This window comes from Scomber japonicus, chromosome 8, assembly GCF_027409825.1.
Source record: "Scomber japonicus isolate fScoJap1 chromosome 8, fScoJap1.pri, whole genome shotgun sequence".
NCBI classification, from domain to species: Eukaryota; Metazoa; Chordata; class Actinopteri; order Scombriformes; family Scombridae; genus Scomber; species Scomber japonicus.
In genome coordinates this window covers 20,513,139-20,540,166 of record NC_070585.1, presented here as the reverse complement: position 1 = coordinate 20,540,166, position 27,028 = coordinate 20,513,139, and the positions used below count along the sequence as shown (strand labels likewise).

The window sequence follows — 27,028 nt, the reverse complement described above, 5'->3', positions numbered from 1 at the left end:
GCTTTGGCGATTTCCTTTTCTTAAATGACATGATGAAATTGATGTCACCTAAAATCAACTTTTTATATTAAATTTTTAATAAAAGAATGACCATACCAAACATAAAGTACAGAGTGTCTAGAAAAAAAAGCATTACAACACTTGCAACAACAATAATTGCATAGAACAACCTTTCAAAAAAAAACAATACACACAGTGGTCTGGAGATGTGGTTTCAGATAAACAAGATGAAACTGGAATTCAATCCCCTCCCACCAGTAAGTGCTCACTGAAGGCTATAGGGAATTGAACAATACAGTATACGATACTTGATGAAAAAAAAAATTTCAAAAATACAAGGACAGCAACAATGTTGATCTTAATATATAACAAATGATGAGACAGAGTTACACATCTGTACAGGAAGCAGACTCTCTGACACTGAAGAGAATCTGGCTGCCAGAAATAATAATTAAAGATCAGCTCCAGCACCTGAGCAAGCGTTGAACTTGCTGCAGTGCCCTTGAGCAAAACACTTAACAGTGCTGCAGATGTATTGGTTCTGCTTTGTATATCACAAAATGCTCTAACTTCCCTGTGAGAAGGTGCACAAGAAAACAGGGATTGTACAGGACTGCATTATTATTACATTTTTAATAATTTGTGATGAAAATCTGGACATGGTTAAACAATCTTTAATATCAAAAGTCTTGATTAAATAAAGGCAAAAGGATTACAATGAATAGCCTAACTTTGTGGCGGCTAAAGCACATGGCCTGGCCTGTTTTGGTTAATAGATTGGGTTAATGTTATTATTATTATTATTATCATTATTATTATTATTGCAATTTCTCCACAATGACTGGACCAGTGGTCTGTCAGTAAAGCCGTCACTTACTGCATTTCAATAACACCCACTGCAGCGACAATACAGTGCTGAGAGTGCAGACTCAACCTCATGAGGAAATGTACCGCTGTGGGTCCTTGGGATGAGGTTGCATCTTCAATAACACACAAACCCCTGTGTATTTGTCAGACCCTATTTAAACACCCATTCAGCTTGAGCCGTTTTCTGTTGAAATAGTACAACAACCCACCAGTGACACTTTCGATATAAGTCATGCATTTAGTCCCAGTCTGGTCTTTAACTCACTAGAGTTTATCGACCCCTTCGGGAGGCACTTGAGCTCTACTCTACACCCACAAATAAATCTTTCTCCGTTTATTTCTTTAGACTGGCTCCGTCAGCTCTGCAGGATCCTGTTAGAAAGCCATAGACGCCTCTGAATTCTTTACAATTCTTCAAGTCGTTTTTCCTCTTTTATGATTAGAAAAAAATTCTATTTCTCCTTGGCCAGAACAAGGATATTTTTCTGCTTTTACACATCAGTGTAGTTTAATAAAATTCCACACAAGGCTAATGTAAAGGCAGCAACTTATATCTATAAGGCTAACACCACAATTAAATGCTTTGATGAACAATAAATAAAAATATTTTAAAATCCAAAATAAAGCAAGGCTATGTAATTAATGTTAAAATTATTCTTGAGTATATTTTAGTAAGAAGAGAAGGGGCGACATCTTTGTCATTATTCACATACTCTGTATAATAAATGATACATAGTTAAGCCTTTCTATTTTATTATGCAGCTGCATCCCTGATAGCTTTGGACTATATATCTGAATATCTTGATTATCACATTTCTGATGCAAATGCATACTGTAGAAACACTGTACATTCATGCAGTTTTTAAATAAACAGTCAAGGGCTGCATTTGGAAACAACTGAATATAACATGATGAGCTAACCTGTTTGACTTGATTGAACACCTACAAAATAGCTGGGAAAGTTGTGATTGAGTTTTGAATGTTAGAAAAATGCCAATCACACATACTTAGGAAAGCTCAATAAATCAATTTCCTGACTGGGGTTTCCTTGTGACAAATAAAATATGACAATGACAAGATGTGAAGAGAAGAAAATAGTCCCCTTGGCGACAGAAGTGCATGCAAGAGAACACCTATTGAACTTGATGGCTTCATTCTCCTTTTCTATTTCCAACTGAAGCATAAGAAGCGATGGCAAACGTTTGTCCTTTTCCTTGTCCAAAATTGTTCTATTTTCTCGGGTGTGTTCACAGTGCCAGTCGCCAAGAGGCAATATGTTTGAAGCATCCCACTTCATCAGTCTTGGTTTAGCTGAGTGGGGCTGGATCAGGAAGACAGATTTGATTTGATCACGATGTCAAATCAAGTTCCAGCACTTGAATCGAAGAAACTTCCGAGAATCATTGTCAGAAAGGAGTCCAACTCTATGTGTGATTGAAATATGGAGACGCAACACACAGACACACACACACGCGCACACACGCACACACACACACACAGACACACACACACACAGACACACAGACACACAGACACACACACACACACACACACGAGAGGATGATTATGTGGATGTGTTCAGTGGCCGCCGTCATCCCAAGTACAATCATTCTTCTGCTTGGCCAGTTTTCGGACCACCCTCTCCAGCTCTTTGCGAGACTTCTGCTCCTCCTCCAGAAACTGCTTCATCCATTTATTCTCCTGTTAAAAAAATATATAAGACAACAATGGTATTCAGGAGGTGTGTGTTTGTAAAATCAAATATGCTTTCTAGAGTCCCAAGCTGATATTGGTGGATAATAGGTTATTTCAGATATATTGGTATTGGTATTGCTAAGTTAACGTCTTTTCATTGTATATTCGACTCATTTTCTTCTCAGTTGAAATGTAATAATGCTAGCATCAAGGCTCTCGGGATGGCACTGTCAGTCTCTTTGGTCCAGACTGAAATATATCAACAGCTATTGGAGTTATTTCCAAAGACTTTTGTACATACATTCATGCCAGGAGGATGAATACTACAGATTTTCCACTTTTCATTCAGAGTGAAATATCCTGACAACTATTGGATGAATTTATCAGCATCAGGGCAAATACTCAAAATACCACAAATGTTAGCTAATGTTAACCTACAAGGCTACGTTTTGTGAATATGGTGAACATTATAGCTACTTGACATCATGTTAGTACAGTCATTGTAAGCATGTCAGCATGCTGATTTTAGCGTTTAGCTCGACCGCCCTAGTGCCCAAGTATAGCCTCGCATTAGACAGGCTAGTCTTATTAAGTCTTCAAATGGACTATTATGTTGTATTTACCTGTAAAGTCTTTTGATCAACTGCTTTTTTTACTCATAGTTTTATCCCAACATGCCATCTGTTCACGCAAAACAAAATTAATATGAACTGACATTTTGTGATCAGAGACATTCCCATGTATCAAATATTGGTGTTGGCCTCAAAAATACAAACTTTGGTCAAGCTGAAGCACATTTAACAACATTTGTGCTCAAAAATAGGATACAAAGAAGAAAGATACAAAACTAGTGTGTACTAACACTGCATGTACAAGTGTAGCATACTCTTGAGCACATTCAATACATACAAGTAACAGTTACCTTCTTCAGTTCATGAACCTCATCCTTTAAAGCATACACGGCATCAACCAGGCTCCTGAAAGAAAAAAATAGAAATTAAGTGCCATTGGTTACACTAGCCTCCCAACACAAGGTCATTCTATAGGAAGATTCATGTCTCAAGAGTTTGAATGGGATCAATATTATATTTCTGAATCTAATTACAGTGAAACCCAAGATCAAATACAATTAATGACAAAGCCCTGCATGTCACTGTTAGCACGACAGCTGTATGAAAACCTTTTATTCCAAAGTAATCATGTGCTTACTTTTCCTCAATAACTGTCTGCCCATTGCTCTTCATCTCCTCCACAATGATCTTCTCCTCGTCTGGCAGAAGCACCTGAGGCACACACTCTTTCCGCACTGCTGCACACACAAATTCACGGTTATATGAGCTGTTGAAGATGAATGTATGATCTAGGAGGGTATTAGATTAATAATTTCTCCACAAACACCAACCTGTGGTGGTCTGGTGCAGGCTGGCTCCTGTGCAGTACGCCTCAATCACCCGCAGTATCTGGGCATCCTCCTCCAGCGCGGCTGTGCCTATCAAAACCAGAGATTAGCATTAAAATAAATACACACTGTAAAGTTTAATTTAGCAGATAGTGTCATAGTGTCATACACATTCCTGTTTTGTTTAATCAAGAACAAATTCCACACATATCAAAACAACTGTATTCGGCCAGTTCATAGCACTCAATTCCATAGTGAAACAAAACTCCTACTTTTCCTTGTTTGAATCTCGTCATCAGAGGGCTTCCTTTCTTTCTTCCTGTTGCCTGGCAGGAACTTCTTCATAGGCCGCGGGCTCTTGCTGGAATCCTGATAGAGCAAGAGTTTTAATGTAGTATTTCTCTCTGTGCGCGCACACACACACACACACACACTCTCACACACACACAGTGCTAAATACACCTGTAAAGCCAAGGCTCCAAACCAAACAGTATGCAAAAGCTTACAGGGAAGCATATCCCTTAACAAACAGAAACAACAAAGAACGAAATTCCATCGACGGACAAGGCAGCAAGCATGTGGTGATGACTGTGACCAAACCAGCCAGGTGACAGTATGTTTCCTGCCTGCCAGCTCTACACAAAGCAAAACACATTTAATAAAAACAATTTCCACATTTAGTAACTAATTTTCATATCAAAGACATTTCACCAACTACTACAAACACAGTCACTGGAGGAGAAAAAACAAAAACTTAAAATATTCAAGTTTACCTGGGGGATACACTATTTATTAAGCTATGGTAAGTTGATATGTTACCATAACTTTTTATACTTTATAAAACCACAATGATGTGGTTTTATGAATGAATGCATTTTTCTATTTGCTCCTGGGATGGTTTTGAGTCTCAAAATAGGCACAATGATAGTTTCCTCTTGTCACTCTGTACAGTATAAGTGGAGGTGTGAACAATAATTGCTAACTAAATGTAACATTTTAGTCAGCGCTGACATGCTTTAACCGGTGCATATGTAGATTGTAAACTTGTGACTTTCACACATTTTCTTAACGTTCTTTAGATGATGTCATCTGCCCCTTATACTGGAACAGGGGAACTTACTCAAATACACATAAAGAAACCAGATAGTAAACCCATTTATGTGGCATCCACAAATTCTACAACAGACTCCTAAACGTCACCGCTACATTCTATAATGATGATGATAATGATGAATAATACACTTTTGTAGGAATCAGGGGGAATAATTGAGTGCATCATGTCTCTGGAAACCTCAAAACCTTTGACTGGGCCCAGGGATTCCCTTTAATGTAGGCGCAGAGGACAAAGTGTAGTTCTGCACTGGTGAGGTAGCATTTTCCTGAAATCTACTGAGGGTTTTCCCTCATCAGGTGGGTTTTTTGGGGACTCAGCAGAATACTGTGATTCATGCCATACACCTGCTCAGAGTATAGTAACAGGAGTCCACCATGCGTTGTGATAATTAAAATCACTTTAAAGCTGCATAATTTGTTTTTATGGTCAGCTTAGAGCTAAAGAACTTCACAAGAAGCTTAAAGACATACAATCATGACATATTATTACCTTAACAAGCCATTAAGGATTAAGTGTTTAACAATTACCTACACATACAACAGACACAGAGTACCATTAGCAGTGATTTGGACTTTTGTTAATGGACACTTGGCGACTGATGACAAATTAAAAATGTACACCATTATGCCTTGAAAATGTGGTGCCTGCCAGGTTGTCATGCAATATAAAATCAACTTATAAAAGGAGATATTATCTTAACTAATGTACGACAGTATACTGGGCCATGACAGTTCTCAGAGGACTTCAGTCTGTGTCTAGATTTCCAAAAATAGAATCAATGGCAGAAATGAGGACTGCTATTGCATTAGAAGGCCTCTTTATTAGAAAACTGATACTAAGTACAGGGAATAAGAAAAAAGACAGAAGACACGCGAGGCTACAGAAAACAGGAAACCAACGGATGACTATGAGGGAGGAGTGAAGCGAACAAAGCGAAGGCATGCCAGCTCAACACTGGAGCAAACACACACATACACACACACGCACGTATGTACGCGCGCGCACACACACACACACATACAAAAACCCATCCCAACCCCCAACCCCACATCCTTTACCACACACACAGAACAGAAACAGACTTACGATCTAACCTTACCTTCATGATATAAGACATCCTCTACAGAAGGCAGGATGGGGAAAGAGAGAAAAAGGGGAAATGTGCATGAAAAATACGATAAGAAGGATGTGATAGAGAGTTAACGGTGAACATTTTTACACCCCCTCTGTTCTCCCCTACTCTTTGTCTTTGCAGAATGGAGTGATTATTTCACAAATAAATAAAAAAGAAAGATATTTGGAGGAAGGGGGAAATTGGCAAAAAGAAGACATAGCAAAACTATGTACTGCAGAGAAAAAGACCCAGACAGATCGCCTGCTTGTTTCTGTTCTTACAGTGGATGAAAATGGAGTTCACGCATTTTATTTATTTAGTTCTAAAGAATTACAGAAGCATTGTCATCTCACTAGTCAAAAGAAGTACTTAAACACATGCTAGACATTTATATTTATCACCTCACTAGACTGTGGGAGTTCTTGAAAACTGAGAATTTTAAAGTGCTGACTGATAATTGTGTGCAAGATCCTGCCTCCCACTAGAACCACAGAGCATCATGATACTCAACAGGCACCAGAAACTCATAAACCTCAGTGAATGCCCGTCAGACTTGGTGATCATGCTGTAGTTACAGTTAAAAACTCATTCAGAGCAACATCATACCCTGTCATGTTTCAGCCACACCTGCAGCACTTCCCACTCCATTTTTTTTTACACTGCATGATTCGATTATAATATTATCTGTCACTGCCTTGCACAATCATCACACACTTTATCTACTGGCCCACGCATCTTGCAAAAAACTAATATATATATATATATGTAAAGGCCCTTCCTGTTGTTTTGAAAGCCTGTGACTACACATTTAGAAGTGTTATTAATCGGGACTTAAAAAGTACTTCCAGATAATTTTGGGCCAGTTAATCTAATTCTAAAATGTCACTTGTGTACTGTATTTGTGTGTTAGGTGGGAAGTGTTGTGTAAAACGGAACAAAACCATACTGAAAAAAAGTAGCGACAGAAAAGGGGACAGAGTGGGACTTGTGGTTTATGACTGCAAGACAGCTTAAAAGAGATGCAATGTTGTGTAGGTTTGCTTGTGTAGCTCTAGAAGTTCCCACCTCTTTGTATCCCAGCGCAGCGGAGGGTTTGAGGGGAGGTGCGGGACGCAAACAGCTGAGGGACCACGGCTTGCTGATTTTTGGTGGTTCCAGGGGGCCACGACTGAGGCTGCCCAGGTGAGACAGGTGAGTGGAGGTTACAACGATGCTCACCGGCTTGCCTTCTCCTGTCTAAAGGAGAGCAATCAAAGGAAACAAGAAAAACAAATGTGTGAGTTTCATATGTGTGATACAAGGTGGTTTTCACGTCTGGGTGAGAATTTAAAGGGATTTTCGCACTTCAGCATTGTGCAATGTTCACTTCTGGTATTGTTATGACTATATACAGTATAAATGTGTTTATGTTAAGTGTTTGTGTGTGTGTGTGTCTGTCCAAACCTTTAAGATGGTTCCTGCTGGGCTGCCTCCTTTGGTAAAGGGCTGGAGGTGCTCAAGCCATTCCTGTAATTCCTGACCAGTACTGCAGAACACTGTAATACGTTCGATCGTGCTTCCTGCAGCACACAAAGAAACACACACACACACTTCCTTCAGTTAAAGTTATACATGGCAAACAAAACATATCGCAACTAGAGCAGTCAATACAGGAAATGCAGACGTTATTTGCAGCGATTATGAGGTGTATTTACATCTACCGTACTTTATATTTCCGCCCAAAATTCACACAGTGTGATGGCAAACAAATGATTAAACACAAACTTTACAAGGTCAAACCTACTGTCCTGGTTCACAAAGGCACCCAAAATAATGAGATATGTCTCCAGGACTTGTAAGGCAACATGAGATTATGTCCTGGTGAAGACTTTCAAGAGATAACCAATTTATAACTTCACATTTACTGGATTATCTGAATCAGATGTTATATCTGGTTTCATTTCTGTTGCAAACTTTTTTTTTTAAAGTAAGGCAAGTGTGATCCCTTTATTGACAGCGTGCAGACACCCACATGAATATTTTAAACCACTGTCATATGAATTAGTCAGCTGACATCGGAGCAACCACTATAAGAAACTTCAGTTTTAAAGATACAATCCCACTTTAAATTGATAGCAGTGCCAACTAGAGAAGGGTCTCCAGCTATTCAGATGCAAACCTGTGATGTCAAAGGCATAGTGGGCATCTGCTTCATCCACATGTCTTGTTACTGTGGTGCCTGTCAGTGGCAGTCTTCCCTGGATGGGATGAACAAAAGGGAGACAAAAGTAGAAAGCATGTCATGGGTCTAAGATACTTTATATAGTATATCATGTTATCACCTTACATCAATGATGACTGAATGAATGAATGAAAGACTTGGAATTATCTGTCTGTAAAAATTAAAATAATAAAAATGGCACAAGAACTAATTAAAACCTAGGTTCACCATGGAAACACATTTGCTTGCTTAAACCTCCAGTAGTATCTAGCCATTCACATATTTATAGTTTTACCTGTCCAGGTTTTGAGATAAAGGGCTCTGACATTTCTGCTACTACCCAAAAATAATAGATGATGCAGATTTGAAATATTAAATACTGCTGTCATCATTTTTTGTTTTAAGTACCAAAAGTGAAACTCCATTTACTGCCATTGCACTGAGGGCAAAACAGAAATCGCACAGATATCTCAAACCTGGGAAAACGTAACCAAAACTCAGTCCATATCTGGATTCCACTCAAGACAACTGAGAAAATAAGTTGTTTTTTTGGCTAAACCAACTAAAAAGAATGATGACGTACTTTATATGCAGTATCTCACCTGATAAATAAAGCCACTCATCCGGGGGCTGGCAGAGAGCATTACTATTATATTCGGGAAAAGCATTAGGTAGCGCTCCTCTTTTTCCTGCAAGAGACACATACAATGTTTGGTCCCAAAGTGATCTATGAAGGACACACAGTATTTGCATACGCATACCACAATAAGTTTCATTAATACCCATCATTTTTTCTATTTGTGACAAGTGCGGATGCAACCAAACGTGTTCTAGATTATGCCCAACCTACTGATATGAAACTACCAGAACTGACATAAGTTATTAACCACATACTGGTGTGGCAAAACTGTTGAAAGGTATGTGAATGGAAAATGAGATAAGCTGACATGAAGTTGGAGTTGTATTACTGGTATGGTGGTTGGAAAGTGGTTGGCAGTGAATAAAGGAGGCTGAATTCAATTAATCTATCTTGGGCTTTCTTCCAACCCCTGCCTCAATGTTGACCCCTACACAAAAACCACAAAAGAAAGAGTAGATATCTTTTCAGGCTGTGTATGGCCTACATAGGTTTCTGTTTTGACACTTCAAGGGAATACTGACTTAACAGCATAGGAGGATGGATTTTACCACACAAAGGTTTATGGATAGAGGGAACCCTTTGACACCTTTAGGAAATGTGTGTGAGAGTTTAAATTAACATCAGTGGCCTAAATTCGTAATAGTGAAAATTCACATTACTCAAACAAATGTAGAGCACTTCAGCTCGAGACACAATGGTGGCGTTCACACTTCCTCTGTCTGCTCGCATGCAGGAACCACAAGCATTCTCAATCTAGCACAAAATATACAAATAAAAAGACTAAATATAAAACATACACCAAGTGAGGCGATAAGCGGGAAGATGGAATCACTTATTGCAGGATTTGCACTCATGAAACAGAAGAATATATGTGTCTTGATCTAATGAAGGTCAGTGCAGCTGTTTGAATTGCAGGCTAAACTTGAAGACAAAAACTGGGGATGCATTTTTTTTTCTTCACACTGGAGTTATGACTAATTGCCAATACTTAGAAATGGACGCAATTATTTAAATTTAGAAAGGGGCATGATCACTCTCAGAACCTATTCAGTCACATTCTATGCTTAGTAATACAATGAATCCTTTAACAGTGTCCCTTTCTGAAATGCCTATCTCTCCTAAAACAGCGAAATCCTCTCAATTAGATAAAGAAATGACAATTGACATTGGTTCTCAAGTCATTCTGGGATTTGTCCACTTCCTCCTATAACCTCAAAATGTGATTCCATCAGTCGTCTCCTTGCCTTGTCTCTCACCTCACTGGACCCATTTTTCACATGGACTTGGGACATATATGCCACGTGACCCAGGCTCTTCATACTGTCTCCCTCCCAACCACGCACTGGTTCTGACAAGATCTGGAGCTCCAGGTTCTTGCGCTTCCGCAGGTCCTGGCACTGCGTCTAAACACACACACACACACACACAAATATATCCATCAATCTTTGAAGATAGAAACATGTGTCATAATAAGTGATTGAAATAATTTAGATACAGAATTTTCACTTTTCACATCCATTTTTAGATTTAAATTCCAAAGTCCATAATCTAAAAAAAATCTGAATCCTACCCTTAAAAAAAACTGTGCTTGCTTCATGGTAAAAGTAAGTATGGCATGTTGTCTTGCCTCCTAGAAATATTGAGTAATAAGTAGCAGGGAACCTTCTTTTCCAGTGTGGATACGGGTTTATCGGTTTTTGAACATCTTTGTCATACGTGTAAGTAGTACCTTGCATCCTTAAATAGCACATTAAAATAGTACAGGTGCTTGTCAGGGGCTCTCCCTCTTCAGACAAGAAAAATGACAATGCAACATCTGTCATTTTCCACTGCACATTACACAAAAAAAGAGATTCTGCAAATGGAGCACTGAAGAGATGCAAGTGGCATTTCTTAAGTGCCTCCCCACCCGACCACACAATCACAGCACACACAGAAAATAAGACTTGCAAATTACAATAGTCAAAACTGGGTGATATGTTTTTTTTTCCCGCTTTTCTGTGCAGCAGCCCTGCTGAAAATACATGTGTGAGTCACCTCATCTATTCTTACAAGGAACTCTTAGTTATACCGGGGAAATTGTGTCTCACAGTGATGCTCGCTCAGGTACAAAATGCGGTTGCTTGTTTTTAATCCTTCTGTTCTAAAATGGCATTTCAGTTCACACCCACTGTAGGAACAACAAGATCAGCAAATATGCAGCAGAGAAAAGCTCAGACATGTTAATGGCTTTTGCCCACTACAACCAGAACTTCCAAGCCATAAAACCACTATAGTCTTAAAAAAAGAAGTCTGTGAAAAAAAGAAAAACCGACAAACACCACAGAATACCATACACCGCTGATCAAATTTATCACAGTTACAGTTAAACCTTAGATAGACAGAGATGGATATATACTTCATTATCCCCATGGGGAAATTTGATGTGGACTCTATAAAGCTAGATCCATCAACAAACACCAACAGTTGGACAAAAAAACAATATAAATAATACAAACGCACAAATACAGAAAAATACACACAGAGACACCAATCTGTGGTTTTGTACTGCTGTACAGCCGCTTATTTTAGGCTACTGTTAAAAATTCCCACTGATACGGGCACCAAGGGGTTCTTACACCGATTCAGTTTACACAATCTATATCTTCCGCCTGACGATAACAGCTCATACTGAGAGTGTACTCTCAGTATGGCATGGATCGCAAAGGATTCTCTTTACAGTTTAAGTATGCCCTGGTCAAAGAGAGACTGAAGATTAGAATGATCTGTATTTTATTCTGATGGTAGAGGAAGGTTCCCAAACCATGCAGTCAATCCATACCTGATTACACTCTCTAAATAATAAAAACATAATATTTTGTTTGACTCCATACAGATGGAATATATGTAAAAAAAAAAATAATAAAAAAAAATTCTCCAGTGGGGTCAAGAGCATACCCAGTCAACATGAACATTACTATCAATATGGACCCCAAGATACTTATAGGACTGAACTTGTGTAATTGCATTGTAAATGCATGTCCACTGGACTGTGATCACCAACTTCTTTGGGATGAAAATCATCTCTTTGACACAAAACAGTGTCTTGAATTTCCCCAAGGAAATAAAAAATAAATGACAACAAAAATCCAGTGGATTTACAATCCAACAATCGAGAATTGGCATGACAGGCTTACATGCTATTTTACTTAGGCTTGTCCTGTGCTGATAAATGAGGAAGCCTAATCCCTCACAGAGATTAACAAAGCTGATATAGTTTAGTGCCGGGCCCCCCTTGGACATCCCAGACTTACCACTAGACTCCTAAATGCAGCTGTTGCCTTTACGATATCAGCAAAGTCTGGATGGGCTTCCTATGGTGGAAATATAGAACACATCAGATTAAAATGTAGCTTTGTGAATAAACTTCTCTAAATGTTAAAGCAAGATATATACAGTGATATACAGAAGCACTAATGTTGAAATAGACTTTTTAATTTAACATTTAAATACTCTGTTAGATATTATTGCTCCATGTATTAGAGGTAAACAATAATAACAAAATAGTACAGAACTGTCTATACTGTAGACACACACACACACACACACACACACACACACACACACACACACTATTATTTATTATTATTGTTAAAGTAATATATTTAAATTAAGTATTATTTCAGTATAGTGTTAGACACTTCTTCTGTACCTCCACATGTCTCTCCAACTCCTGCAGCAGTGTGGGGTACTTGTCCAGCCTCATGAAGGGCTTACTGAGACTTGTGGTTAGGGTCAGGATCCCTGGCACGCTGGCTCCCTGGCTCTCCATAAATTTGTCTAGTTCCTCACTGTTAAATATACAAAACACACACTTCTTTATGCAGAGTTAAAAATGATTTCATGGTTAGCGGACAAGTTGGAGGAGGTAAATATTTGACAACATGAGGACTTGATGATACCATGAAATCACTAGTGCTAATCATAAAACCCATTATTTAATAATTCTGCCATTTCACCATTTACAGTAGATTGAAAATTTGCCTCAATATAAAGTTCATGACTTTCACTTAATATGTCCGTGAGTTAAAATTTCAACATCACAGTTTGTTGGTATTCTTCCTGGGCTCTGATTATTGTATTTGGCATATAATAAACTTGGTTGTTCCATGAAGTAAATTTTGGGGTATGGTATACAATGCAGAGTGAGAGTAGAGCCTGACTGGTATTATCACCCACAGATGTATCAGTATAGGCCTGATATGGACCAATATATTCTTTAAAATTATAAAAGGTAATATTTTATGTACATTGGATCGTTTTTTCTTAATTCAGGTTTAATATTTTGTTTTTTTTAAATCGTAGTGATTTATAATTATTAATTAATAATTAATCATTTATAATTATAACTGTTTTAGTGCACTGATTTTGAACAATAAACTTTATTGTTAAACTGTAAAATATCATGCTTCCATTACATATCCTTGTCATAAGTGTTTGGCATTTGAGGCATCATTGCAAAATATGTGTTTATGTATATATTCTGTATGCATAAGAATGTTTTACTCCATAATATCAGTATTGGCCCCAAAAATCCAGTATCAGTCGGGTCTTACAAGAGAGTAATTCATTAAAAATGATGTTAGCCATGTAAGTTAAGTGGAAAATGTGTCCATAATAAAAGTCAGTAAATGAAAATTGATGACTGGGCAACACTTTTCCGTATTTAAAGTATAGAAGAAGCTCTGTTTGGTTTATAATAGCAGATAGAAGCTCAGAAAACAGACCACTTCTTGTACTTGATGCAACTCTGAAAAAAGTGTGAACCAGAATAATGTAAACTACATAACTTCTTCCAGGTATGGCAAATGTTGCCACTGAACTGAATTATTGTTTTCAGTGGTAAAAAATTAATATTTTTAGATAATAAACACATTGTTGGAAATTAATTGTGCAACCCATGGAATTAAATGCAAATCCTTTTCCAATGAGACCTTAAAAGAAAACAACACAGTAAAGTATTGGTTAGTATTGTAGGGTTCACTGCTGGGGCTCACCAGAGTGTCACACCTGGTATGCAACGGACCACAAGTAACTGTATTAGTGTTAGAAGTTTAAAAGGCTGCCCAATGTTTTGAATTTGTATTTTCCACTTTTGTTCTTAACTGCAACACGTCGACTTTACTGCAATCTTGCAAACGTGCTTTGAAAGTAAAACCATTCATGAGTTTCCATGATCCAAAATCTTCAATCATACAGTATCCTGGAGCAACACTAACTGGTAACACAGTGTAAATGTTAATGCCACAGAAAGACTCTTGCAACCGAAATGCAGATGTGCTTACTGTGAGAAAACGCTTTGCTTGCCTGTCAACATAACCACAAGCCTATATATCCTGTCAACAGTCGGCTTCCTGTGTGTAATCTGACCTATTCTGCAGCTCACAGCAGTAGAAACTGACAAGACACCTCACACTTAAGATTGTAGCATTTTAACTGCACCATAGACATATATGGCTTTTTTCCACATTGACAGGTCCCACTCAATAAAAATTATTTTAATAGTTTCTGCAATGAAAAAAAACTTTGAGCACACAGGAACTGTTCCTCTGTTCAGTGTATCTACTCGAGAGTCAGTTTAGCCTCCTGGTCCTTTACAGATGGAAAGCCTGACACCTTGTGGCTTAAAGCTAAACTACAGTTCATCAACTGCAAACAAAACAAACAAACCCCACAGCAAAGACCAATATAAAATTGTAACAAAAAACAAAAATCTGTGAATACATAGGTATGTTTGTCATATCAAAAATCAAATTCCCTCTTTGTGTTTCCGTGGACAGTGTTTCCTTGCTGAGCTATAGTCTTCGGCACTAACAAGCCCGATTTAAAGATATCTACTTGATTTGACTAATTTGGATGGCTGAAGCATCATATTAGCTTCAGATAAACTTTTAAATACATTTTTGTACAGAAGGCGGCGTATGGATTTTGCCTCCATCACTTTGTAATTACATTGTAAATGCATTATGAATGGATTTTTTAATAGCCAGTATGAACACGGGGAGTGATTAGGGAAGACGAAATTCATTGTTCATTTGGGCTCCTGACTATTGTTTTAAAACAAACCTGAAAATTATAAATCTGTCCTTTAATACAATAATACTGGCGAGCCCTCATCACAAGGTGAATGTTCAAGTAGATATTCCTGTCTCAGACAGCTTAAATTGAATCATTTTTATGGGCTTAAAAAGGTAAAACTATACAGAATTTCACAAGAGAAAAAGCAAAGACTAGAGAAGTTTTGTGTTAGTTTTTCTCCCCTTCATTTTCTAGCCAGGAAATCATCTCATGGCCTCTTTGTGACCCCTTGTAGGATGCAAACCCCTGAGTTGGAAACCCCTGAGTTGATGTTGAAATGTTGTTTCTGTTTTGGAAGGACCTTGGTAAGGAGTACAGACATCTCTGCCTGGAAAATTAAGCTAAATGAGTTAACTCAGTTGTCATGTGACAACACTGAAAATCCAATTTCCAAAAATACCGTCAGGATTCAGTATCAGACCTTTCTTTGTTATGATGGTCAATGGCTGTGCTGTGCTTTGCTGTTGTGTGTGCAAGCACTGACCTGTGGTCAGTGAGGATGCAGACAGCCGAGGGGTGACTGGAGCAGTAAGCCAGGTACAGATTCTTGATCTGACACATCATGTTTAAGTAGCAACCTGCCACTCGCTGCTGGCCCTCTGGGACTCTGCAAAACCAGAGACAAAGCCAAGGTCAGAGAGGGGGTGGGAATAAAAGAAGAAAAAGGTTGGGAAAAGAAAAGAGAGAGATACAGAAAAAGACTAAGAGACAGGTTCGTAATGATGGTATACTGAATCATTTCCCAAAGTGTCTTTAAGTTTTATCTTGTTGAAAACATTTTTACTGGCAGGTAAAGTATAACATTATTGCAATTTTTAAACCTGGCAGAACACAGTCCTGTGAAATCTCATCAGATTAACAGAGCACAACAAAACATTTAAGGCAAATTAAGTTTCAAGGCCTCAAAATCAAATGATATAATTTAAAGTATTTTAAGAATATTAGGGCAATAATAAGACAGAACACACTTTACATTCAGAACAGCCATCTTCTAAAACATGCATGCACCTGCTGAGATGCATGAATGCATTTTCTTTCCCCCAAGGCAGACATTTATTGCATGAATGCACCAAAAGATATGGAGATTTTAAAAATCAATTTGTGCCTTGAAAAAAAAATTGATATTTGAAAACAATTTACTAAGCTACTGTCTTAACCATGAAAAAACTTGTAGACAGTCATTGTATTCTGGAGAAATATAATCACGTTTGGCGTGCCTTGAGAAACACTTGGCTTTAATGTACTGTACAGTATGTGTGCTGTGTGGTAACAGATCTAAAACATAAATGAAAGCTATAATTGTCTTTTAAAAAAGGCATTTAATTAAGTCTTACAAAACACACAAAGATGGATCCATCTGTCCAACTAATGAGATGATTACATTGCAATAGACAGACTTGGGTTCAGCAACTATTCAAATGACAAATGTTTTGAAAGTGAGCTAAGTCCAGGATGACTTACTTTGTACATTCCTCCAAAGAAACACACAGGCTTTGCTGGAAGGTAAGGATTTCCTCTAGGTTTCCACACAGGGTGGCGCTGTCTGCACTGCTCAGCCTGAAGAGACAAAGATTTTGCATAAGCAGAGAAGACAATGAATGTTCAAATATATACATGATGAAAGTGAGTTAAGTTAAACATAAAAGTAAAGAATTATCATCATTAAAATGCCTGAATATGATTTTTGAGATGACAGTAATGGTAGCAGTAGTAGTGATTAAAAGGACCAGTACGTAGGATTCAGTGACGGTGAGGAACCAACTGATTACTCCTCACCCTCTCCATCCAAACATGTAGGAGAACCTACAGTGGCCACAAAGCCAGTGTTTGGATTGTCCGTTCTGGACATAGTGGTGCAACATGGCAGGCTCAATTTGGAAATCATGCATATAATAAACTTTGAAAAAGTGGATTTCCTTAAACTTCAACTGTGATTCAACTGAAAAACAAAAATATAAATACTAAGGCTGTCAGAGAAAAAAACGTGTTAACGCGATTCAACGCAAAAAAAAAAAGGTTTGACCCTTGTCCCGGCCTGTAGTTTGGGAAATAAGGAGCAGTAATGTTTTGGATAACAAGTAGAAATGGATAAAGAACATCTGGAAGCTCCAAAGCCATTCCAGATGTTGTATTCACAAGACCAAAGTTATTTACATTACGGAGTACGTCCAGTCTGACAGCAGATTTAGGGAGCGTGCAGTATTTCATTGTTAAATAAAGCAAGCATATCCACTCCCATGTTAATAAGAGTATTAAAAACTTCCCTATATCCCTTTGAAGTACATTTAGAAACTAATTTAAAATGTGTGATTCATTTGCGATTAATTACGAGTTATCTCATGACAATCATGCAATGAATTGTGATTAAATATTTGAATCGACTGACAGCCCTAAATAATACATAGAAATGTCTTATAACAAGAATATATAATATAATAACTATAAAGGCTTATTTAATATATGATGTGTATTATAATGGTGTTTCTTATTTAGTATATAAAATGTGAGAAAAGATTGCTGAAGTGTGATTCTCTCTAAGAACCGGTACCACAACAGCACAGATAGACATGCACCTGACCGTGGTACGCTGTACTAAACATGTCACAACCTGGCTGAGGGAGGACACAAGACAAAATGAGAGCATCATTGCGAAACAGAATGCGATAAATTGTTTTGATCATTGTTAGAAGCCAAAATCGTGATTGAAAATAAAATCGTGATCCATCGCCCAGCCCTAATTCTCAGTTAACAAAAACACAGTTAGATTACACAGTAATTAAAACATACTTGTGAATATTGTATTCGATTTCTACAAACCATCTCTGTAAATGCCACTAATCCTATCTATTAAGCTTCAGGAATTTTGTATCATCTAGTAAACCAAAGAGATTTTCCAGGTAATCCATATTTCCCTCTGCTTTCAGTGATATCATTTGGTGATGTATATGTAATTTGTGTATTAAAGGCTTTGTCTTTTGTCCTTGTCATCGCTCTTACTTGTCACTGGCTTGCAGGGGTCGTAGGTAGCAACTTAGCACTGTTTGTAATTCTTTGACAAACTCCCGCTCATGTTCCAAGATGTCCTGTACCACCTGCAAAAGAAGCACAATCAGCAGAATACATAATGTTAATGTGGTCAGATTCCAAGAAAGGACAGAAAACTTGTTAATAATCAAGGAAATCTGAATGATTTATTAGTTCCACATCACTATTTTGGGGTATTTTTAAACGGTGAGAAAACCAAGAGATGCAGTGAAGAAGTGTGATTTAAAATAGAGAAGTTACTCATTTGTGGAAATTAAAAAGAGGAAAAGTATATAAAATGTACAAAAATAGGAAACTGATATGAAAAGAGGACATGCTGCTCTCGTCGTCATTAAATGTTATTGATTATATATGAGTAACAATTGCTTTTTAGCCACTTTCAGCTCGGACAGGTGTAACGTTTCCCAGCAGCAAGCAAACCTGCCTTTAAAAAAAAAAAACTAACAAACAATCTCCATCTTGCAATTAAGATAAGAGAAACTAATTCCAAAAAAATAATGGATTCCTGCTTTGAGCATAAATACAATCTGCATAGAAAATACGCACAGTGTATAAGTGAAGTGCCATAAAAAATGTATGAAGTGCCATAAACAATGTATATTTTTTTATACATTCACTCACCACACTGTAGTAGTTCTTTGTCAGCTGAGTTCCTTTAGGAGACACTGGTTTCTCTGTGGATGATATGGGTGTCAAAGTTAAGAGTGCCTCAGAACAAATTCTGAATCGTTATCAAAATGATAACATTCATGCTGAATATCCACACACAGATAATAGATCAAATAAGATCAAATGGATTTGTCATTCAGATTATACAGTGCACACCCAACGACATTAAGTAGCAATGGCTCAAAAAATAGTGCAGAATATTACGGCATCATCACACCTTACAACAAAACCATCAGTCCACTTTTCAAGACTGTGAAAAGCAGATTGCAATGCACTTTCAGCAAAAATCCTTTGATCATACAGCCAGACTCACCGCAGGGTTTGACCTCACGGACGTAGTTACTGGGGAACCAACCCGTTTTGCCGTTGAGGTTGCCCTCCCACCAGCCTCCCTCCTCCTGCCGCGTCACAAGGATCATGTCACCTTTATTAAACGACAGCTCATCCTCATTGTTCTGTTTGAAGTTGAAGCGGGCCTTCACCATCTGCTGCCCACCCCCACCGTTCTCAGACATCTCCTGTTAGAGTGATCAAACATCATCGAGAGCATCAGAAAGAATATCTGTATGGATGTGCAATCATTTAATGCAATGAAAAAATGACATGCACATTTTTCATTAAAATTTGGTCAATCCTTGTAAGAGTGTACATGTGATAGAAACAGTAAAAACAATGATCTGGAAATTCTACATAAAAAAGGTGCAAAGGGGAGTGAACACATTTTCAAACATGTGAGAGTGTAAAAAACAGAACAACAAAACATGTAGATATATATAGAAGACACCATACCACTGATTTGGATTGTCTGCGCAGAGATCCTTTGGATTTGGCAGAGGAGAGCGTGTGTGAGGATGTCGAATGACTAGGAGAGGAGGCACCGGACTGCGAACATGACCTCTCAGCAGCACAGTCTGTGGACACACACAGAGAGAAAACATGGAGCCTTCATTATCTAGGTTTTAGTGTTTTGGGGACTTATGACTCTCTGGTCTTGTCCTCATCAGATGAACAACATAACACCATCTTGCAAATGCACACATCACAACTGACGCAGGTGCACATATTTGGGGGCTGACAACCTGACGATAATTCATGCAAGTATGGTCCACTGATCCACACAGCCTGAGGACAGTAAACAGATGAGTGCACAAACAGACTTTTTCAATGCCTGATTGAATCATCTGATTTAACCAAAACTGAGAGACTGCTCCAAAATAACATCAAGTAGCTCCAAAAAAGGAAGGAAATACGTAGTCAGATTCAAAACAGGAAGGAAATATGTAGTCTTCAGGTAATAAGATATATTTGTATACACTTTTAGTATCCTATCTCTCCTTCACAAACATTTCTTCATTTTAAAATCATGTATAGCTTAGTATATGTGTGTAATACTGTGTTTGTATATCAAATTAGTAAATCTTTCATAAAAGACGTATATTTATATATAATATGCAAACTAATACATTGTATATATATCTCAGTGATCACGGATACAGTCAATGTGTTAGTTCAGCAAATACATCCACTCTGACTAACTGATACATATTTAACATAACTTCTCACTACCCTGTCTCTGACCACTACCCTGTCTCTTTGTGTCACTAACATCCAACCTCGTCACTGAGCTGCTGCAGCAGAGGAACAGTGATTTAGGGTCAGTAGCTGCCAGCTGTCCTGCACTGTGAGTGTAGTCCTTGAGATGCACTGACAGAGATATCAATTTTGTTACCAGTATTTGACTAGTGACACATAGTAGCCCTGCACCATCTTACATGCTAACAAGCAGAAACGCACACCCTCTGAAGCGTCCGTAACAAATGCCAGTTGGATGTAAACCAGGTCCTAATTCACCCTTAGTAAAATGCACCCTTAGCCTTGATAACCTCTCATTCAGATTCAATAAGGAGCTCAGTTTGGAAGCCATAAAATTGACAATCACTTCAGTGCACTTTCACATAAAGGCAGTGAAATGTGCAACGGTAACACTTTTGGTGTGATCTTGTTTTATCAGCAAATCATCTCTAGAATCTATGTACTGTATGTTATGATGATGAAAGCCTGGAGAGCAGGCTGGAGATGATTTACATATGCTGAGACATCAGGGTGCACCACACTGAAGGCTAACTGTTAGGATCACACACACACACACACACACACACACACCAAGCCTCCTACTGTAACAAGCCCTTCTGTCCGTTACGCTCTGTAGTCACCACTGTTGTTTGCTTTCGTATGCAGGCAATGTTCAAAGCATCTACCCTAAACAAACACAACTGCTGTGTGGCCACTCACAGATGCACATAATGCAGGGCAGCACAGTAAGGCTGGCAAAAGGATCACGAGTAAAAAGCACAGAGTTCTCTTACGTTTGAACACATCTACTAACTTGTGACTAATCTTTTTCAAATCAAGATCACTTCTGACGACCACTGAACAGCTGCTGGGTATAGCCAGCCTATAAAAGATTTGCATATCAAGCAGAGCTCAGCACTGACAATGGCTTCTGGTGCAGATACACATCCTCCTCTCCTCCATCCTCACCTACTGAAAACGACTAGACAATTAATCAGCTAGGAAGAACACTAAACTATTGCAAGGATCTGCTGCTTCACTGAGCAACTTGAAAACATCAGCTTGGACCATTTTTCACTATTTTATATTTTATAGATTAACTGATTAAACTAAACTCTTGCAGGTTAAAAGATGATGGAAATTATTTCTAGTTGCAGCTCATCTCTACTGTCACTCTGGCACAATCTAAGGCACAGTAGGCTACCCTATTAAAATACAGGAATGTCACAAGTAAATGTTCTCATATGGCTCTGAACACCATGCCTCTATGATCAAGCATTCAGTGACATGCAGAGGCACTCGATTGGTCTCAGTACACTGACTAAATAATTCTGATGTTGGCGGTTCTCTGGCAGCTGGGAGCTGGGAACTGGAGGGAGTTACTTCAGTGTTCTCAAACAAGGACTCAAGCAAAGCAATTAGCCCCAAACTGCTGTGAGGCTGCTGCACTGTGAACCTTTTCATGTTGCATCCTTAACAAAGACTCGCTCTTGAGTAAAAGGTCTTTGTCTAAAAGCGATAAACTCATATTCAGTCCCATAATGCATTTAGCCTCATACTGGAACTTAATATGAATGTAAAAATTACAAAAAAATCTAAAAAAATCTAAAAATCTACTAAGCAGGATATTTGTCAGAGAGTATTGAGCTATGGATGCACATGGGTAAATATGGCACCCAGCATGACACAAACACACACTGCCATGCCAGCTGCCCATGGGTTACACACCCAATCATGATTTAGAAGGGCTCCATCGACAAACCCAGTGAACAGGACATAGAGCAGCAACTGTTTTCATCATATTTCATATCTAAATGCCTTTAATGGAAAGTTTACACCAAAACAGTGTTGGGCTCAGCAAGTTTCAGGCAGTAGATGTTTCCACTACAGCTGCTACTACCAATTATTTTTATTATTAATTCATTTCTTGAATATTTTCTCAATTAAACTACAAGTTGTTTTGTGTATTAAATGTCAGAAAATGGGGGAAAATGTCAGTCACCTTAAAAACACCAAAATATTCACATTTGAGAGGTTGGAACAAGAGAATGTGAGTATTTTTTCTTAAAACACTTAGAACAAACAATAAGTCAACTATCAAAATGGTGAGGGATTCATTTTCTGTTGATCAACTAATAGTTGCAACTCTAACCTCCACTGAGGTTTTCTTTGCATGACATTGTTAAACACAAGGTTGGATAAAAAACTCCATGGGCTCTGGGAACTTCTGATGCACATTTTCACAATTTGCTGAAATCTTACAGACCCTATAACTAACTGAGGGAACAATTGGTAGATCAATCAATAATGATAATCCCTGAAGTGGAAGGCTGGTTGTTCAGGGAAATACAGCACAGATCTTACCTTGTGTAGCAAAGTTGACTGCCAGCAAAGTGGACAGGACCTTTCCAAAGTTCTCACCAGAGTATAACCACTCTGGTTCAAACCCCTGGATGGAAAAGGAAGAAACAAGATGAGATCAATAACCCCTCCCAAAAAAAAAAACTGCTCATACAAGACAGTGACTCGAAATTACAAAGATTTCTACTGATTGCACACAGAGAAAGACACACAATTCAGGTCGTAGCACAAATAATAGAAAGACACAAACACAGACAATGAAACACACAAAGGGATTTGAATAAGCCTATAACAAGACAGAGATAAAAACTGACATGTTAAGCATGACCCATATTTTGTGACTTAGTGGTTTGTAATAAAACGGACATTGGCAGACTCATTTGCAATTCACTGTGCACTTGTGCACACACAGATGCTCTCACACACACACATACACACACACACACACACACACACACAAGTAGTACTGCTTGCTTGCTCTGTCTCAGGCGGCTATCTTCTTTCCTTCAGCAGATAAGGTTTCGCATTTTAAATAAAACATCTTAAATATAGAGTTTGAGTAGTACAGCCTCATGCGTTGTGTCCTCATTCAGAGTTAAAGCAAGTGTGACCATTACATCTTTGGGTATAGAATCAGCTTAGAGTATACATGACTACCAAGATTTACTCAGGTTGCGTTTCAACATGTAAAAAATAGCTAAAACATAACATTAGCTTTATGTGTCATGATTTTGTATCACTGGTTTCAAAAATGGAAAACGTTTGAGAAAAACATTGTATTAATAAATTAAAATGAAGGATTGAGTGATGCTTGCATCACATTATTGACCTTAGTCAGATTCAGATTGCTAATATTGAAACACTGACCATGAGCAGTAGTTTCAGTGACTCATGTTATGAATACATGCCACTCTAAATGACTGTGGTAGTGTATAAAATCTCAGCAAACAAATCAATCCCCTCAGTTCATAACATAGCAGAAAAAAATCTGAGGCCTTGTGCAGTTATTGACGCTTCCTCTTTCTGCCTCTCAGGGCAGAAGTGAAAGTGGTATGACTGCTCTCTTTATGCAGTCACAGGACAAACAGGCACTACTTGCTATGGCAAAAAAAGAGAAAAAATAGTTCTCTAAACAAGATCACATCACTGACCAAAGGATGGGCAGGGCTCACTGTAGTGCCACAGACATTTCCCTGGCCGATTTGACAGTGGCTCTCCTGCTGCCCATGAGCTACTGGCTGGCCACAAAAGGTCTAATTATGGGCTAGGGCAGGACTAGTGGATAAAAGCACAAGGGGGACCCTCCCAGACATTACAAGCCAGCTGGGCAGAAATATTGAACCACTTGACTTTGCAGTGAGCCAGACTTGCTGACTCAATTAGCTGTTTAAAGAAACCAACTGATGTGATTCAAGACCAGAAAAGATTATTTATAAAACTGGAGGAGAAATTACTGTCCAGTGTGACGGTCAAAAAACAGGCTGGTATGAAGAAAGGGGAACACTCCCAACATCTGCAATCCATTTGCCCCTTTTGAACATCTGGACATCTTGGCAATACAGGCCAGTAGTTTTAGATTTTTAAACCTGTAGCAACAAATTAATTATCTACTAATTCTAACTAATATCATGTGTCACTGCAGCATAAGGATGATGGGGAATTTTCGAGGAAGTAAACAGTGAAAAAAATAAGCATGACAACAGAGGGACTTGTAACAGAGGACAACAGTTTTGTTCCTGTCTGCTCTGTGGGAGTGACTGACAGCATGCCTGTTTATGTGGCTCACTCCACATGGACGTGTGAAGAAAACATATGCTAGCAGGGTAAGCAGATCACAACACAAGCAAGAGTGTAAGGCTATGTAAGTCCCCTCTGTAAACTGCAGTGGGCTAAGAAGAGGGTTAAGTAAGGAGATAATGATAGAGAAAAGGTCAGCCCATGTCAAAACATTGCACGTTTGTCGACACTTGAAACTTGAAGACACACTTACCTCCACTTTCAAGGACGAGCATCCTCTTAAAAACTCCCTGATGTTGGAAATGCAGTCGGCTTCAGTTCTCGGATCCTGGCAATACTGAGCACACATACACACACACACAAAATAAATATATAAACCTTAGTAATGCCAGATAGACATCTGACACAGGCATTCATCAGACGCTCCGGACCGAAGCTATACTGTCATTTTTAAGCTACACATGAAACAAGCGTGAAGTAACATTGTTGTAGTGAGCTCAATGGCATAACCTACAGTTTACAAAATAACTGTGGAGTCTTCCTGCGTCTCCTTCATGCATACATAACCATTAACGCCACTGAAAAGTCAAACTCGCAAAATTTAAGCCAGACATCCGCTGACTTTTACAACTTTCAATATAAAATCCGTATTACAAAAGGTCGTGAAGAAGACCTTTGGCGTTATTTTTGATTGCAAGTACAGTCCGTATAGTAATAAAAGTACAGGCCGTAAAGTATAAAAGTAATACTAGACAGAAAAAGTAATAATACAAATTGGAAGTTACTACTTCCTGTATTATTCTTGCGCTTTTTAGCACAGGGGAGGTCGCACCGTCAAGACCCGCCCCACTCTGGCTCTGATTGGCTAGAACTTGTGTCTTCGTTACTTGGGTTGGTCATGTTTAGACATGAGGAGTATGATTGGTTAGCACTTGGGTGAGAATACCAGGGTCAGCCAATCAAAAGCTGAGTAGGGGTAGTAGCGGTCGTCGTCCTAGGAAAAAAATATCTCACACCGGGAAGAACCGAGCCTTTCTAGAGGAAGTGACGAACAGTCTCTGCAACTGTTATTTATCATTATCAACTTTGTCATCTCAAACTAAGCATCTGTTACTGTCACGTTGATTGTGTTCAACATGCTAAAAGCAGCTGCTAAGAAAACTTGAGTGCCGTGAAACCCCCCCCTTGTTTAGGACCTCATGCAGTCCTTACTTATTGCACTCTTGCCACATGATTTGTACTGTTTTTGGTGGGTGTTCACACCGACTCACTGATGTCAAGAATGCGGAACGCGTTTTTTCTTCGCTTCACAGGAAGCCACATCTTGAAATCTCGCCTCTGAAAGTTGACGAATTGCTGTTTTTCATGTGCGGGCATTTTCGCGGTAATGTTACATACCAGAAAAACAGGCTTCAAAAACTTTCACGGCTCAAGTTTCGAGAGTCATACCAAAATGAAAAGGCCCTGCTGCAGGGGAAGTTCTTGCCCGTATCATTTTCAACAAACCCCTCCCTTCTTTTCCACCAAGAGCCGTCGATCATTTAGCATTTGTTGACCTAAGTTAACTTTAAATCAACAACTCACCTTGGGCGTGAAGCCAGGTATGAGCCGCTCCGTGAGCTTGCACAGGACAACCCCATCCTTCAGCGATGTTTTCAAAAACTCCTCCGGGTCTGCTATATTCTTTTTAGGCGAGCTGAGCACTCCCAGTGATATTAACCACGTTACAGTTTGCTCCTCTGGATTCATAGCTTCCAAAAAATGATCATTGCCTAAACACGCATTGCTGAAGGAACTAAATACTGGCGGCCTGTTCCGTATCAATATGCAACTCACATCCGCACTTCTGCTACAAGTTAAAAAAAAGCGGCGGTGGGGGGAAGGACGGTCGCTGTTTCTACACGCGAAACTGATGATCACCCCTACTGGCAAATAGGAACCTCAACAATAGGCAGCAGTCTTTTTTTTTCTCCCCCCCCCCTCCTCTACAAAGTAGCATATGCTGGCAGTGGGCCTTTACTTACATATTGCATTACAAGTCAAGTCGCAGCAAGGATCAGGAAACACCGCCAGCGAGCTTATCTGTGGTGCATCAGCATATTTCGCAAGAGATAAAATGTGCCGTTTACTTTATGATTAACCCGGGATGTTGCTTGATATGTCGTCTGCTGACTTTCATTATGATACAAGCGTTAAAATCCATTGCATCTATGTTTATTTAATCGAGTTGAAAATGACTCATGTTGATTTTGTTTCTGACTGCAATATGGCTGTCTGGCTATCAGCACTTTAACCTCAGGTCATTTCTGTTGACTTAACAGTATGTCTAGGATGAACTCACGATTGATTAGATTGTATTAGATAAAGGTTTATTGTGCATATGACCATTTGAAAAATGCAACTGGGTTAAAAACTTACAGATTGTGATAAAGCAACATATCACCAAAACACTTGAGACCCCTTTTAAATACAAAATTAACAATCGTCAGTCCAACATG

The 27,028-nt window shown here is 38.6% G+C and overlaps 1 protein-coding gene across 1 annotated transcript; it reads right to left on the bottom strand.

Annotated features, from left to right (window-relative positions):
- Nucleotides 1-59: 59 nt before the first annotated feature.
- On the bottom strand, nucleotides 60-26,439 carry arhgef6 (Rac/Cdc42 guanine nucleotide exchange factor (GEF) 6). The gene is made up of 22 exons (XM_053323480.1): nucleotides 26,115-26,439; nucleotides 24,784-24,867; nucleotides 22,797-22,881; nucleotides 19,650-19,771; nucleotides 19,174-19,378; nucleotides 18,813-18,865; nucleotides 18,144-18,238; nucleotides 16,608-16,703; nucleotides 15,631-15,753; nucleotides 12,721-12,859; nucleotides 12,323-12,382; nucleotides 10,286-10,432; nucleotides 8,992-9,078; nucleotides 8,348-8,426; nucleotides 7,633-7,748; nucleotides 7,255-7,425; nucleotides 6,175-6,195; nucleotides 4,234-4,330; nucleotides 3,965-4,051; nucleotides 3,772-3,871; nucleotides 3,485-3,539; nucleotides 60-2,568 (listed from the first exon to the last, which is right to left on the bottom strand). The coding sequence occupies exons 1-22, from the start codon at nucleotides 26,277-26,279 to the stop codon at nucleotides 2,446-2,448; spliced, it is 2,310 nt and encodes a 769-aa protein (XP_053179455.1). The 5' UTR covers nucleotides 26,280-26,439; the 3' UTR covers nucleotides 60-2,445.
- Nucleotides 26,440-27,028: the final 589 nt, after the last annotated feature.